Source organism: Anomaloglossus baeobatrachus, chromosome 4 (genome assembly GCF_048569485.1).
Source record: "Anomaloglossus baeobatrachus isolate aAnoBae1 chromosome 4, aAnoBae1.hap1, whole genome shotgun sequence".
Lineage (NCBI taxonomy): Eukaryota > Metazoa > Chordata > Amphibia > Anura > Aromobatidae > Anomaloglossus > Anomaloglossus baeobatrachus.
The window spans coordinates 402,471,898-402,488,799 of NC_134356.1; the positions used below are offsets into that span (position 1 = coordinate 402,471,898).

A 16,902-nucleotide genomic window follows, 5' to 3' on the forward strand; every position below is an offset into this window, starting at 1 on the left:
TGTATAGGTTTATGTAAAGTGGATGAAACGCCAAAGGGCTGGTACATTCAATACATAGACCGGGACCCAGAAACCATCAAGAGACAGCAGGAACTAGAGAAAAAGAAGAAACAAGATCTTGATGATGAGGAGAGGACGGCTAAATTTATCGAAGAACAAGTTAAAAGGGGCAAGAATGAAAATGAGGAGGTATGTTTATGCCTAGAACCTCAAGGTGTAGCATATGAAACCTCTAAGTAATCATGTCATCAGAATCTTATTGGCCTTATCTGAGGACAAACATTAATCTGCGGGTCTCCTTCCCAGCTCTTCTTAAAGCAATCAGACTAGTTCCCTTGGCCTTGTTGCAGGCCTAGGTGTAAAACAGTCCATTTATAAAGAGCTCTGTACTTGTCCCCTCATATATTTGTACATTGTAATAAGATCGCCCCTAAGCCTTTGTTTAACCCCTTAACGACGGCGGGCGGTAAAATTACGTCCTATCGGTCATAGTGTTTGTGTCACGGCTGCTGCCGGCAGCCAGGGGAGATTAGCGCACATCTCAGCTGATTTCTACAGCTGACGTGTGCCTGCCAGGCACGAGCGGAATCGTTATCAGCCCGTGCTTTTAACCCCTTAAATAGCGCTGTCAATAAGTGACAGGGCCATTATAACCGGAATCGTGCTGAAAATGTACTTAGAGGCAGATACTAGAAGTCATATGAAGTGAGGTTTTTGTCATGGTAGCCCAGGGTCATGTGACTATTCTTCTGCTCACATGACTAAGGTCCTGTAAACAAACAGCCGAGGACTGGCTGTTACAAGAAATTACCATTTCTCCCGGTCTGAATGATGGTGCTCTGATCGGGAGAAATGAATTGGCGATCAGACTGCTGATCGTTATAGTCCCCTAGGGGACCTAGTATAATAAAAAAAAAAAAGTTTTTAAAAAATAAATTAAAAAAACCTAAAAGTTCAAATCACCGCCCTTTCGCCCCATTGAAAATTAAAGGGTTAAAAAAATATACACACTTTTTTGGTTTTGACGCGTTCAGAAATGCCCGATCTATCAAAATATAAAATCAATTAATCTGATCGGTAAACAACGTAGCAGCAAAAAGTAAGGTTTTTTTGGTTGCCGCAGATTTTGCCCTAAATGCAATAACAAGCGATCAAAACGTAGCATCTGTGCAAAAATAGTACGGTTAAAAATGTCAGCTGGAGATGCAAAAAATAGTCATTGAGGCACAGATACCAAAAGATGAGAACACTATGGGTCATGGAAAATGTCGCAAAACGTATGCCACTTTTTTCGGACAAACTTCTCATTTTTTTTTAACCCCTTAGATAAACGTAAACATATGTTTGGTGTCTACGAACTCGCACCGACCTCAGGCACCACACCAACACATCAGTTTTACCATGTAGTGAACACAGTGAATAAAATATCTCAAAAATAATTGTGCAATTGCACTTTTTTTTTTTGCATTTTTTCCACATTTGGAATTTTTTGCAGTTTTCGGTACACTATATTGTAAGACTCTTGGTTTAAAAGTACAACTGGTTCCGCAAAATAAAAAACAAGCCCTCACATTACCATATTGACTGAGAAATTAAAAAAAGTTACGTTTCTCGGACGAAGAATGGCAAAAAACCCCCCCAAAAAACGGGAAGAGCAGAATCGTCCGGTCGTAAAGGGCTTAATACCCTGCCTTGATATTACAGTCCACCTATTCCTCTTCTTTGCACCCGCCCCAGCTCAGTATAACTTAAATTCTGTGTGACGCTGAATGTTGACATCTTTCCAACCTATTCGGAATCCTTGAGAAAACGTTAGGAATGCCTCATGTGTTTTATAGTTAGTGTATACATTCTGCATTATAATCCAGAGCAGCCAATAATGAAGACCTTGGTTTCTGGCATGCTGTAAATCTGAATGTTTGTGATTGCAGGAGACTCCTGTGTACACAGAATTGAACAGAGAAAGTGAGGAAGAGAAGGGTATGTTTCCCTTACTTTTGATCGTGATTTTTTTTTTTTGTGATCTAAATAATCAAGTCAATTAATTAAAAGTTTTCCCATTTTAGACTGTTTATGGCGATAACACAGGGACAAAGAGCTCTGATATTCCATTTGTGTACATAGTTAGGTCAAGAGTGACTGAATCTTTGATTTGTGCTCTGCATACCACTATTTTTTATTTAACCCCTTCAACGAGTTGTCTACTACTTGGACAACCCCTTGTTCACCCCCGTTAAAATAAATAAGCCTATAATCTCCAGTGTGGCCGTGGGTCCAGCGATGTTTAAAGCTGCATTCCCAGGGTCCACGTGATATGACACTCGGGCATGTGACCAATCAGCACCCTGCATTTGTTTCTTTGCTTTCGGACATTTTAGCAGAACGTGAGTGCTGCACTGACTTCCTGCTTAAACGTCTAAAGGTGGGGTGAAAGAAGCCGACACTGATTGGTCACAAGGCCCGTGTGTCATACAATGTCACATGGCCCAGGGGGCGTGGCTTCATTCATCGCTGAAACCGCAACTGCATCGGAGAGGAGTATAGGCTTATTTATTTTTATGGGAGTGAACATGGGGAATGAGAATTAGTGGACAACCCCCTTAAGGACCGAGCCACTCTGTAGGTTAATGAACGAGTCTCATTTTTTAAATCTGACCAGCATCACTTTGAGGTGATAACTCTGGAACATATTCCAGTGATTCTGAGATTATTTTTTTCTGACATGTTGTACTTAATGTTAGTGGTAAATTTTTGTTTATTTGTGAACATATCGAAAATTTGACATTTTAAAATTTCACAATTTTCAAACTGAATTTTTATGACCTTAAGAGTTGTCTGACAAACTCCAAAAAAAATTAAGTTAATCTGTGCTGTCTTTTCATATAAAACACCCCCTACAGTATTTTTTGTTTTCTAACTTTTGTTTCTCTTGATTTTTCACTTTATTCTCTGCAGCTCCTTGTTTACATTCAGCACAACCTAACATGACATGTTTGACTGCCAAACCCACAGTCACAGCTGGCACCGCCCCCGGCCTCAGTGTCCAGCCACACCCTCTGCCCGCCCTCTGCACACACACATTCCCTCCTGTCAGTATACTGCCCCAGCACCTGTAGATAAATGGATACTATGTAATGAACATTATATATAGCCCCTAATGTGAGTCTATAGGATACACACACACACACACACACACACACACACACACACTTATATAATATACATTATCTCACCTCATGCACTCTCTTCTCTCCTACTGCACTGTCTTCTCTGCCCCCCCGCACTCCCCTGTCTCTCACCCCCATGAAGTCTCGTCTCTGCCCCCCCAGTCTGTCAGCCGTGCACGCTCTTCTCTGCCCCCTCCCACCCCCGCTCGCTCTCCCTTCTCACCCATGCAGCATGCTGTCTCTTCTCCGTGCTGTGATGATTGCAGTGTCCTATACAGAGCTCAGTGCTGTTCGCTGGTGTCAGGTGACATCCCTGATTCTGACTGTATTTAGAAGCGAGGAGCACGGGAGGCTGCATTCATCAGAGACAGCGCACTGGGGAGGGGGGTCACAGTTGCCCGGGCACCATACAACATAATGAGCTCAGGACACTGTTGGGAAAACAGCACTCAGTGTCCTAGACAGAGAGGGCAACCCGGTGTTTGTCCAGCACAAGCACATACAAGGCACAGATAGCGCACAGGGAGGGGGCGGGGCTCATCGCACTGTACCTGCCCAGCAGGACGGCAACATGCAGTGGCAGATTTGCATGTCAACATGGTCCTGCCCATGTTGACATGAAATGACCGGAAGTAGCAAAATCACAGCAGGAGCAGTCACATGACCCCTTTTGAGCCTGGGGAGAGGGGCTGACAGCAGGGCAGGTAAGTGGTCACGATCTACTTACCTGCCCCAATGTAGCCCAATAGTGTAAATAATAAAGCAAAATAAGCCGGATAACCCCTTTAACACTTTCACGACCTATGACGTACTGGTACATTATAGTTGTGTCCCTGCCTTTTGATGCGGGCTCCCACACCGATCTATGGATCATAGATCCGCCTGCTGCTGTTAACCAGTTAAATCCCTCTGTCTATCTATCACAGCGGGATTTAACACGTGCTGGTGGGGAGTCTGCCATTCCCCTGCTCCCATCGATTTGACATGTTCCTGTGGACTGTGGAGCTGATGGGTTGTTATGACACCTGGGGGGCAGCTGATGATCCCTGTGTCTGTAATGAACTTTCTGGGAATGATGGCTACGAGCTGGCATTCATAGGAATTCATCATTTCTGCTTGGTGCATTGCTCTGTACAGCACAAGCGATCGTAAGATGGCAGCTTTAAGTCCCCTAAGGAGACTAGTAAATATTTTTTAATGTAAGGGAATAATATAGATAGATATATAGAGAGATAGCTAGCTAGATAGCTAGCTATAGATAGATATAGATGGATAGATAGAGATCGAGAAATAGTTAGATAGATAGATATATACCAAAAACACAAGTTCAAATTAACCCCCTTTTGTTCTATTGAAAATAAAACAATGGCAAAAAATTACACACTTGGTATTTCTGCTGTTAGAAATGTCCAAACTATCAAAGTATAAAATTAATCTAATCGTTAAACAGCATAATGGGGAAAGGAAATAACAAATAAAAAACCTCCAGAATTAAGTTTTGTTTTTTTTGGCCGCTGCAATATTAAAATAAAATGCAATAAGAGGTGAACAAAACCCACATTAAGGCAAAAATGGTATCAGTAAAAACTCAGGGCTCAAAAAGTAAGCCATCACACAGCTCCAGATCCTGAAAAATGAAAACTTTACAAATCTTAGAAAATGGTGCTAAAAGCAAATTCTGCTTTTATTTTTTTTTTTTTTACAAACATCAGATTTCTTTTCACCAATTTAAAAAAAACAGGGCTGTGGAGTCGGAGTCGTGGAGTCTGAGTCGGAGTTAGTTTTGGTTGGAGTCGGTAGAAATGTACCGACTCCAGCTTTAAAAAAAAATGTATTAATATTTTATAAATGTTACTCAAATATATATGTTCTATCAAACTATGAACAACAGTGATAAGCAGTTCTGCTGGAGATAGAGACATTTCTTACTTCTTGTGTGTCACTGTTCTCCACTGCCCTTATCTAATCTTATACTTGGTTAACCTCATGCTGCCCCAACCCCCCTACTTACAATGTATGAAACTGAAAGTGAAAATGTGTTGCAAATTCTTAGTAGTAAATCTCCTCCTCTAGACTAGTTCATACTAGGTGTGCGTCTTCCAAGCATCTCACAGCTGCCTGCTACTCAGAAGAGGAAGACTGTAAGAAGTATTATCCTTTCAACAAACTTTGCATCAGTTAACTGTGAGTACATGAGGAATAATAACAGTATTACTGACCACTATATCAGTTGTACGACCTGGCAGTAATTTTGTACAATTGTTTTTAGGAAAAACAATTGTCATTTGGATTGTGAATGTAGAATTAAAAACCTGAGTGTCAAAGCAGCATCACATTAAATCAGCTGTATTTGAACATTTCACCATCACTCAAAATAGAAAACATTATGTCTTAGTGTATGACAAATGATCCAGATGAAAACAAATGCTGTGAAGCCAAGATGAGTGCATATTCAGGCAAAGATCAAAATGCTCCTACCAGAGCTTCTAATCTAAAGAGACATTTACAGCGCTTTCATCCCGAAGAACTGAAAGCAGTGGATGAGAAAGACTGCATCCAAACCAATGAACCAGTGCCCAGCTCTTCCAGCCAAACAAAGGAGCAGAGACCTTTGCAGCCATCAGTTGCAAGATATTTTGTCAGTGACAAAGTTACTGTGACAATGACAGTAGATACATTTAAAAAACAGATCATAGAGCTTGTTGTAAAGGATAGTGTGCCTATTTCATTATTTTCACGACCAGCTTTTGTGTGTCTGAATGGGGAAATGGTCCGCAAGCTTGGTGTTTCTCTGGAGAGAGAGAGAGTATTAGAAAATTAGTAATCGAAGAAGCTTTTAAACAAAAGGAAGAACTTAAAAAAAACTCTCAAGGGACGCTTTCTGTTTCTTAAAATGGATGCCTGCACACGTCACAGAGTGAACTATTTTGCCATCAATGTCCGATTTGTTTGTGACAAAAATGAAATAGTTACCAAGACATTGGCAGTAAAAGACACCAAAGCTCATCACACCAGTGAGTTTCTCCAGGTCGTGGTGGAAAAGGTTCTGCAAGACTATGAACTTAAAAAAGAGCAAGTTCTTTCTGTCGTAACTGACAATGCTTCAAATATGATAAGTACTATTAAGCTAATGAATGAGCGTAATGATGGTGACCAGCAGCTAGAAGAACATTCTGGGTCCACAGACACAAATGTTTGAAATAGAGGAACACAGTATTGTAACTGAGGAGCAAACTGAAGTTGCTTCAGATGAACAGCAACATGATAGTTTAGATGATCTTGTTGAAACTGTGTCAATATGTTCTTTCATTCATCACATGCGCTGTGTTGTGCATACACTACAGCTGGCTATAAGAGACAGTCTGCAAGAAGGACATGCTGCTGCACTGATTAGCAAGGTGAGAAAATTGGCTACTGTTGCCAGAACCCCTAAAGTTGACTCAATTTTGGCCAGACGTGCTGGAAAAGGGGCAATTATTGATCAAGCCACACGATGGGGCAGTACTTAATGATTCAGCGCTTGGTTGAACTGAAAACCTTTCCTGTAGACATGGCTAACCCTCAACTGACGCTAAATGAAAGTCAGTGGAATCAGGTGACTGAGCTGGAAAAATTGCTAGAGCACCCATTTACAGTGACTAAAAAATTACAAGCAGAGGACTTAACTCCAGGTATTTTCTTAAAGGAGTGAAGAACCTGATGTTTCGCCTGTCCCAAAGAGGAGGGTTAATTGCAAGTGACATTGCTACATCAATGAAACGGAGAGAGGAGCTACTATTACAAAATAACATTCTTTTGGCAGCTGTTTATGTAGACCCAATGCATCGGATTCTTCTAGATGATCAACAGCTAAGTAAAGGAAAAGAAGCTCTGTTTGAAATAGCAGTAAGGATGAAAGGGTTGCAGAACAGTCAGGAGGAACAAGAAGAATTTGGTCGTCCTGCCACATCTTCACCCTCATCATCAACTGATGAAGAATTTAATTTCGAAAAATATTTGGATCAGAAAGACCGTGCAAAGCGTTCCCGCATAGAAGAGTCATCCCCATCAAGGAACACAGCCAGTACATTTCAGCAGAATTTTTCATGTGCACTAAAAGAAATTGAGAAATTTGACCGTTCATCAAAAATAACAGTGCAACAAGCGATTCCTCTGTATCCTGACATTGTCAGAGATGTTGCCCGAGTGGTTACTGCTTTGCCACCAACACAAGTTAGTGTAGAGAGGTTGTTCTCTGCTCTCAAAATAATTAGATCAGATTTGAGGGCATCCATGAAGGAGGATCTGACAGAGGCAATACTTTTTCTGAGGACAAATTTATAGATTTCTTATTATTAACTGCATAAGTGTTTATTGCATATTTACTTACAGTTTAGAAAAGTTTATAAAAGTTATTTGCTATATTCTAATTGTATTCTAATAATTGTAGTTTTTGCTCTAAGTGGTCTGATTACTTATATGATGGTGAGAAACTGAATAAGCACGATGTTAATATTTTACAACAGTAAATTTGTTATGAATTGGCCATTTATGAAGGAGCCGGAGTCTGAGTCGGAACCTGATAAAATCCAGGAGTCTGAGTCTGAGTCGCAACTGTGGCTTACAGAGTCCACAGCCCTGAAAAAAACTGTACATATTTTGTATCTACAAACTCGTACAGACCTGGAGAATCATACTGAAGGGTCAGTTTTACAATTACAGTGAATTAAGTAAATAAAACACTAAAAAAAAAAAAAAAAAAAAAAAAAAAATTGTGGCATTGCAGGGGTTTTTTTTTGGTTGTTTTTTTTTTTTTTTTTTTTTACAATTTCACTGCACTTGGAATGTTTTCCCTTTTCTGATAACTATATGGTAAAATTAATGGTAAAAAAAACTAGCCCTCTTATGACTATGTTGACGAAAATATAAAAAATGTATGGCTCTTGGAAGAAGGGGAGGAAAAAATGGAAAATCGCCGAGTGGTGAAGCGTTTAAACCAGATAGTGATACTACATGCCAGGAATTGTCCCCGCTCCACACCTGTCAGTTTAACCCCCTAAACCCCTAAATGCTGCGATCAGTAAAATTACAGGACTCGGGAGGCAGGGAGAGGAATCGCTTACCTCTTCCTGGCGATCAAGTCCATGTAAAGCGATTACGGGGACCTTATCGCTGCCATGGTAACCCTGGGTCATCACCATGATGACTCCAGGTCAGCCAGCTACCGGATCGCCTCACGTCATCCTATGCTGGATGCATGTGAGAGCAGCACTGACACTTACAATCCCCTGCAGTGCTCGATCACTGCAGAGGATTATATCAGTGAAGTGTCCCATAAAGGGACTAAGTAAAAAAAAAAATAACAAAAATAAAAAATGTTAAAAACTAGTAAAAATATTTAAAAAAAAAAATCTGAAAATAAAGAACAACAAATGTATGTTAAAAAAAAAAGGAAAAATAAATTAAAATAAACCTCAAATCAAAAATGTTCAAACATTTGGTATTGCCGTGTCCATAACAACCCGATTTATAAAACTCACTGGTTAACCCATCAGTGAACACAGTAAAAAAAAAAAAAATGTCTTTTCATCATATAGCTGAAAAAAGACTGGAATTAAACACGATCAAAAAGTCATGTACAGATAAAAATGGAACCCCTGAAATTGTCACCTTGTCCTACAAAAAACAAGCCGCCATCCAGCTGTGTCAGCAGAATAATAAAATAATTCTGCTGACAAAATAATAAAATAGCTCTCTGAATGCAACAATGCAAAAACTATGTTTATTTTAGTTTTTTTTTTTTTCTATAAATTTGTTTTTAGGGTGTAAAATCGGCAGAACATAAAAAAAAATGCATAAATGTGGTATTGCTGTAATCTTAGTGACCAGAAGAATAAAACGGTCTTATCATTTTTACAGCCTGGTAAACGGTGTTTAAAAAAAAAAAATTCCTGAATTTCAGTTTTTTCCGGATTTTGCCTCACAAAAAGTGTAATAGAAAGCGATCAAATTGGTACCAATAAAAACTCCAACTCATCCCACAAAAATCAAGACCTCACGACTGTCAGCAGAAAAATGAAAAAAACTATAGCCTTCAAAATTCAGTAATGTAAAAACCTTTATTTTGTAAACAAGCGTTTTTAATGTGATAGTCGCCAAATCTAAAAAAAACGATATAAATCTGGTATTGCTGTAATCGTACTAACCAGAGGAATAAAACCGCTTAATCACTTATACCGCACGTTGAACGGCATAAAAAATTAAAGCCAATTCTTCAACCGCTATTGATTTGCTCATTCTGCCTTTCAAAGAGGCTCCTATTTCTCCTGCCATCTACGCTGAGCGCTTGCATCGGAATTACGTGTAAGGGGGTGTGCCGACAATCAGGAATAGCAGTGTTTTGGATGCAGCAGGTTTTCTCTGCTTCCAAACTGCTAAATTGTGCAGTACAAGCATAGTGGATGGATTTCTGGAAATCCCGGGCCCACTGTGCTTCTTTTCTCTGCAGCATAAACTGATGTGCGGCACAGCTTCCCATCCTGTTAATTTATGCTGTGGAGATGCGAGTGTCCTCAGCTGGGAAAACCGAGTGAAAGTATACAGCACCCCAAACCCTGATAAAGGCGCGGCCAGCTGTGTTCTCCTGCGGAGAACACTTAACGTCTTCGCAGGGGAAGGCACACTGCATCCAGGACAAAGCATCTGCGGATCGTGGGTACATAACCTAAATCTCTGAAAAACGTGATCCAGACAATATTCCCAACGGTAAATTCACTATGAGGGAGTCACTTTTACCTCAGGTCTGGCCTGTGGTCTGGCGGTGTCCTATCTTTATACCTCTTTTCAGGAGTGCACAAAAGTGTGGTCATCAGTAGTTTTGTTCACCTATGAAAAGTCATACACCACCGAACAGAGGCCAAACGGAATCCAGAATAACTCTGCTGCCTCATTAGTGAATGGATCCGTCACAGGTTTCACCTGAATCGCGTATTTCTGAGATGTAGATGGAAACCCCGATGTAAGCACTCAGCTTAGAGCACAAGAAAATGTGAACTGATACAAAATGCCCTGTACCAAAATCACTACCAAAGGCTATGTGCGCACGTTGCGTCGGTGTACCTGCAGTTTATTCTGCACATTTTCCTTCCCTTGGTTTTTGACCAAATGGCTTTTGACAATTTGTTAGCGCTAAAAACGCATGCGTTTTTACCGCGTTTTTAGTGCGTTTTTAGCGCTTTTTACCTGCGTTTTCACCTGCGTTTCTGCAGATGCGTTTTTGAGATCAAGACACTGAGAAATAAAGTTGAATTAGTCAAAAAGAATGAAAAAAGAGAAAAAAAGTATAAAATTAACTTTAAATAAAATTATATGGGAAATTATCAAATTTAATGTAATAATAGTGGTTATGCACATTTTAACAGAAAAATAGCTAAAGTTTATTATTTTTTAACATTTAAATTTTCGGTTATTGTGTGTGTGTGTAAAGGAACATTAGAACCCATTAATTTTTGGCCAGAAATGCATGCGTTTTTGGAGCCAAAAACGCAGTTGAAAAGCAGGTAAAAAGCATGAAAAACGCAGGAATTGTGATTTTGGTTGCTTTTTGCCATTTCTCATTGACTCCAATGTTAAGGAAACGCTGCAGAAATGGCAAAAACAACTGACATGCTGCTTCTTTTTCAGCATGGTTTTTGACCACAAATATGCAAATTAAACGCTGCTGAACAAAAAGCAAAGTGCAGACAGGATTTCTGCTTTTCCCATAGACTTTGCAGGAAATCAAAAACGCATGCGTTTTTGCGCAATAACGCTGCTGCCAAAAACGCTGCAGAAACGCGGTAAAAAACGCAACGTGCGAACATAGCCTAAGAGTATTCATGTGAACTCACAAAAGCAAAGTCCCCACTCAGGTCTGTTATCATTTAATGGAAATAAAGGGGGCTTCTACATTTCTGGTAGCATAAAGGCTCTGTAAAAATGCTATGTCTCCTCAACTCAAAAAAGAAATCCAGCAAAATCTGCACTCCCAAATCCAAATGCCCCCCTCTTCTGAGCCCCACAATATGCCTAAACCACAGTTAGCATCCACGTGTTTGTCATTACTGTAGTGAGCGGAGCCCGCCTAAATGTACGTAGTGCAGCTTTCCAAAAGCACGAGCTGGGCACAATGTATGGGCGCTACAATGTACTCTGTACAACAAGAACTTATTCATAATTTTTAATTCTGCAACATTCACTGCGTTTGACTCCATAGGTGTTATTCTAGAGCCTACATTGTCACTACACCATAGATGAATTCCCAGATGGGTGTAATTTCCAAAACTTGGTTATTTGAGGGGCATTTCTTCTGGCCTGGCACTTAGGAGCTCTGCAATGGAGTCCACCAACTGTTATAAGAAAATCTGTGCTCTAAAAGTCAAATGGCGCGCCTTCCCTCCCGAGCCCTGTGGGGCAGCCAAACAGTTCTGTATAGTGACATGTGGGGTATTGCCACGTTCAGGAGAAATTGTGTAACACATTATGGGGCTTTTTTTTTTTTTTTATTTTATACCTATTCCTCTTGTAAAAATTAAAATTCCAGGGTTAAAACAACATTTTTGTGGTAAAAAATGTAATTCTTTTTAATTTTGTATTTATTTTGTTCACCGCCCAATAGTATAAAATGTTGTGACACACCTGTAATGTCAATATGCCCACTGCACCCCTGGATGAATTCACTGAGGGGTGCAGTTTGTTTAATGGGGTCTCTTGTGGGGGGTTTCTGCTTTTCTGGAACCTCAGAGGCTCTGCCAATGTGACATGGCACCCACAAACCATTCCAACTAAATCTGCACTCCAATATGGTGCTCCTTCCATTCTTCACTTTGCACTGTCCCTCAAAAGTAGTTTTCAACCACATATGCGGTACTGGTCTATTCAGGAGAAATTCCACAACAAATCGTATAGTTCATTATCTCCTGTTACTCTAGTGAATTTGTTAAATTTGCCTTTAACGCAACATTTTGAGGTTAAGTGTATTTTTTTTTTTTATTTTCATTTTCACGACAACTTTTTAAAATTTCCCAGGAATTACAGGTACTCACCAAACATCTAGATAAATTCCTTGAGGGTTCTAGGCACTTCAGGGGGGTCTCCAAACGTGTCATTTTATCCGCAAATGATCCCAACCAATTTTGCAATCAAATGGCGCTCCTTCCCTTCTGAGCCCTTCCATGCTTCCAAACAGTTGATTTCCACCATATATGAGGTATCAGCATAGTCTGGAGAAATTGCACAATAAATTTTAATGGTGCATTTTGTAAAAACAAGCTATCTGGTTGAAGTAACAATTTTGTGGTAAAAATGTTGTTGTTTTTTTTTTTTTTTTTTTTTTTTTATTTTCACGGCTCAACGTTCTAAACTTCTGTGAAGCTCCCGGGGGTTGAAGGTGCTCACTAAACATCTAGATAAATTCCTTGAGGGGTATAGTTTCCAAAATAGTCACTTGTGGGTGGAGCGCCTTTATTTATGTATCTCAGGGGGTCTCCAAACGCGACATGGCATCCGCTAATCATTCCAGCTAATTTTCCGTTCAAAAATTTAGAAGGCGCTCCTTCCCTTCTGAGCCCTGCCGTGCGCCCAAACAGTTGATTTCCACCACATATGAGGTATCGGTTTACTCAGGAAAAATTGAACAACAAATTGTATGGTGCTTTTTCTCTTATTATCCTTGTGAAAATGCAAACTTTTGTGGCTAAACTAACATTTTTGTGGGAAAAAGTAACATTTACTTTTTTTCCCTTCCACATTGCTTTAGTTTCATCTGAAGTACCTGAAGGATTAATAAACGTCTTGGGTGTTGTTTTGAGTACTTTGAGGGGTGCAGTTTTTAGAATGGCGTTAGTTTTGGGTATTTTCTGTCACCTAGGCCTCTCAGTCACTTCAAATGTGATGTGGTCCCTAAAAAAAAAATGGTTTTGTAAAGTTAGTTGGAAAAATGAGAAATTGCTGATTAACTTTAAACTTATTAACTTTAACTTCCTAACAAAAAAAATTGTTTCAAATATTGAGCTGATGTAAAGTAGACATGTGGGAAATGTTATTTATTAACTATTTTGTGTGATCTAACTCTTGGATTTATGGGCATAAAATTTCAAAGTTTGAAAATTGCAAAATTTTCGACATTTATAATTTATTTTTTTTTCACAAACTCAAAACATCTTGTCGTAAATTAACCACTATTATGAACTACAATGTGTCATGAAAAAACAGTCTCAGAATCACTGGGATCCGTTGTTCCAGAGTTATAACTTGTCAAAGTGGCACTGCTCAGAATTCTAAAATTTGGCCTGGTCATTAAGTCCAAAAAATTGTCTTTGTCACCCTTACTCAACAGGCCACACATTAAAGGGAACTGGTCACCAGTTTTTTGCCCTATAAGCTGCGGCCAGCAACACTGGGCTCTTATATACAGCATTCTAACATGCTGCATATAAGAGCCCAGGCCGCTGTGTAGAACGTACAAATTACTTTATATTACTCACCTAGAAGGTCGCTCCGGTGCAGAATGGTCAGATGGGCGTCTTTGTTCTCCGGGACTGGCGGCTTCCCTTTCGGCCATCTTGGTCTTCCTTATTCTGAAGCCGCGGTGCATGACGCGTCTACGTCATAAACATGCGCCGGCATTGAGGTCCTGCGCAGGCGCACTTTGATCTGCCCTGCTCAGGGCAGATCAAAGTATTGTAGTGTGCCTGCGCAGGACCTCAATGCCGGTGCATGTTTATGACGTAGATGCGTCATGCACCGCGGCTTCTTATATACAACATGTTAGAATGCTGTATATAAGAGTACAGTGGTGCTGGCCACAGCTTAGAGGGCAAAAAAGTGGTGACAGGTTTCCTTTAAGAAATCTACTAATTACGTAACTCCTGACTTAGAAATACAATTAAGACCACTAATCTCTTTATTATATGCATTTTATATTGCGAAACAAAACCTTAAAGGGAACCACTCATCAGGATTTTGCTATATGAAATAAAGGCTGTGCCATACAGGCAGTAAGATGCTGAATCCAGGCATACCTGTTATAGAAAGATCTGATGCTTGGTTGCTGAAATATCTTTAATCAAAGTTGCAGAAATCCACTGCATTTTGATTGACGTGCGCATCGGGGGCGGGCCTTTGTGGGTCGGGTCCTCGGTGTATATTCCTCCTCCTGCGTCTTGTATTGTATGCCAACAGCAGCAATGGTGGCGCTGCACGATATTTAAATAGAGAAAAGCGGGCAAGCAATAGAAGACGCAGGAGGAGGACTATACACAGAGGGCCCGACCCACAAAGGCCCGCCCCTGATACACAAGTCAATCAAAGTGCAGGCCATTTCTGCAACTTTGATTAAAGATATTTCCACAACCAAGCATCACATCTTCCTATAACAGGTATGCCTGGATTCAGCATCTTACTGCCTGTATGGCACTGCCTTTAGTTTATATAGAAAAATCCTGCTGGTTGGTTCCCTTTAAACTGGTGTTTTAAAGATTTTCCTCTTGGTGTGTTAATCCATCGTTTCAGTGTGTTTTCTTTGTTTTTACTCAAGTGGTATTCAATTTGGGCAAAGTAGCAAGTACATCAGGACAGTCATCTTCTAAGCCCAGGTGAGATTTTTCTTATGACTTTTCCTCAGAAGTGGATTGTTATATGGGGCCTAACCGCTAACAATCTCCTCCTTCCTGCCATAGTTCACTTGCAGCGAACGCACTGAAATTTGCTACAGTCACCGGGCCAGTAAAAAGGAAAGATCCAACTCTGAGCCAAAGCAAAGAGAAGAAAAAGAAATCTGCTCTTGATGAAATCATTGAGGTGAGGATTGTATTTGTGTATTACCTTTCTGAAAACGCAGGGAATCTATGCCTAGCATCTCTCATTATAATTGATTACCCAAAGTCAGCTGTGTGATCGCAGGGATCAGCTGTAGTCGTTGATCCTTTTACCTGGTACTGAATGCATCTTGGCATGTGTGACCACCAGGCGTCTCTTGCCAGGCAGAGAAAGGGCATGGCTGAGGTTGTCATATAACATGTTGCTTATGAAGTTGGATTGACCATCTCTCCTGTGACTGAGAGACTGGCTATGCTTTGATCACTAGGTTTGCTAATGGAATGTGGATCTTTTATACTATTTTTTTTTTTTTTTTTTTTTCTTAAGACCTTTTTACTACTATATATGATACATTTGGTAATTATAACTCAATTTATTGTAAAATTTCCTCTATATAAATAGATGGAAGAGAAGAAAAAGAAAACCGAGAGAACAGACTTCTGGTTGCAACCGGTAAGCAGCCCATTGAGTATCCTGCATTTACTGACGAGCTTTTTCACCTCTTGCTGTGACGCTGATATAATCACTAGATCTGGTATCCTATTAGGCTATCCCTCGTTTCACAGTTTAAATGAAAAATGACTAATGTGCAGGACTTGTAAAATCCTTTTATCACTATGGTGTATCATTTAGAAATAGTGATTCGCGATCACTACCTACTGTGCTCGGTACTTGTTAAGAGAAGTTGGACGCTCAGATGGGTGCGACTCAAGTATCCACATATAATAGAACTCAGTGGGGGACTCAAGCATTTTTCAGGAGGATTTCCCGGAAAAATACTTGAGTTCTCCATTGACTTGACTTGCATTATACTCGGATGGGCGCGACTTAACTGCTTGTTGTGAGTACTGACCACTGAGCATGGTAGTGCTCGCTCATCACTATTTAGAATCCGTAATTTATAACCACATTCTGAGTCCTAACCGGAGGTGTGATTTAAAACCCAGAATCTAAGCTTTCAAGAGATATCTGGCTCACAACTGTAGGTACAATATTTAGGTGGTTGTTTTGAAGGTAAAAGGAATCCAATCTACAGGCACTATGTTATACAGCAGATGGAACAGAGTAGATTCAATCATTTAAACCTCTGATCTTTCTGAGATTTTTGATCCAGTGGGCGATCCTATCAGTGACTGACAGTGATTGCATGCACTGCTATACAAAGAGTTGTCAGTCACTGATGGGTTCGCTCACTGGATCAAAAATCTCAGAAGGATTAGAGATTTAAGTGATTAAATCACAGGTTATACTGACTTTTACAAAACTACCGTGTTTTTTTATTTATAAGATGCACCGGATTATGAGATGCACCCCAAATTCAGAGCAAAAAAAGTGAAAGGAAAAAAAAAAAAGGGGTCCGTATTTTAATCTGGTAGTGTGTTACCGGAGGGGGCAGTTGCAATGGTGGAGTCGTCGCAGGAGCGGTGGGTGTCCCAGAATCTGTAGGCTGTGCTGGGGCCGCGATGGAGGCTGGAGCTGCCGTGGTTGGGCAGCTTCTGCGGCAGCTGTGCGTGGTGAGGGCTTCAAAGAAATGGTGCATGGAGCCAGTGCAGATTGAGCACTAGTCTCAATGGCAAGCCAAGATCTCATCTGCGCAAGCACCACCTCCGGGCGCCATTTTCCTGAAGTCTGCTTGTAGGGAGATCAGTGGGTCGGAGGTGGCGCCTGAGCTTGAACTGAGAGCTTCACCTGTGCACGCGTCGACTCCGGACAGCATTATTTGAAGTCAGCTAGATCGGCAGCGCCAGTCCAGCCACCGTAGACCCAGCGCAGACACCGCACAGCCACCGGAGACCCCGCACAGTGGCTGCAGACACCGCATAGCCGCCGCAGCCCCTGCACTGCTGCCTGAGCATTCCCCCCGGCCTCTTATGACCCCTCTCCACAACCCTGGTAAGCC

General features: G+C 40.7%; 1 protein-coding gene across 1 annotated transcript in view; it reads left to right on the top strand.

The window, feature by feature from the left end:
• The window catches only part of KIN (Kin17 DNA and RNA binding protein), a 79,622-nt gene that overhangs the window by 36,077 nt on the left and 26,643 nt on the right, over positions 1-16,902 (top strand). Inside the window, exons 5-9 of the mRNA XM_075342596.1 lie at positions 8-189; positions 1,932-1,980; positions 14,722-14,779; positions 14,864-14,984; positions 15,405-15,455. Of these exons, the coding sequence (XP_075198711.1) occupies positions 8-189; positions 1,932-1,980; positions 14,722-14,779; positions 14,864-14,984; positions 15,405-15,455 (461 nt within the window). The remainder of the gene's footprint in view (positions 1-7; positions 190-1,931; positions 1,981-14,721; positions 14,780-14,863; positions 14,985-15,404; positions 15,456-16,902) is intronic.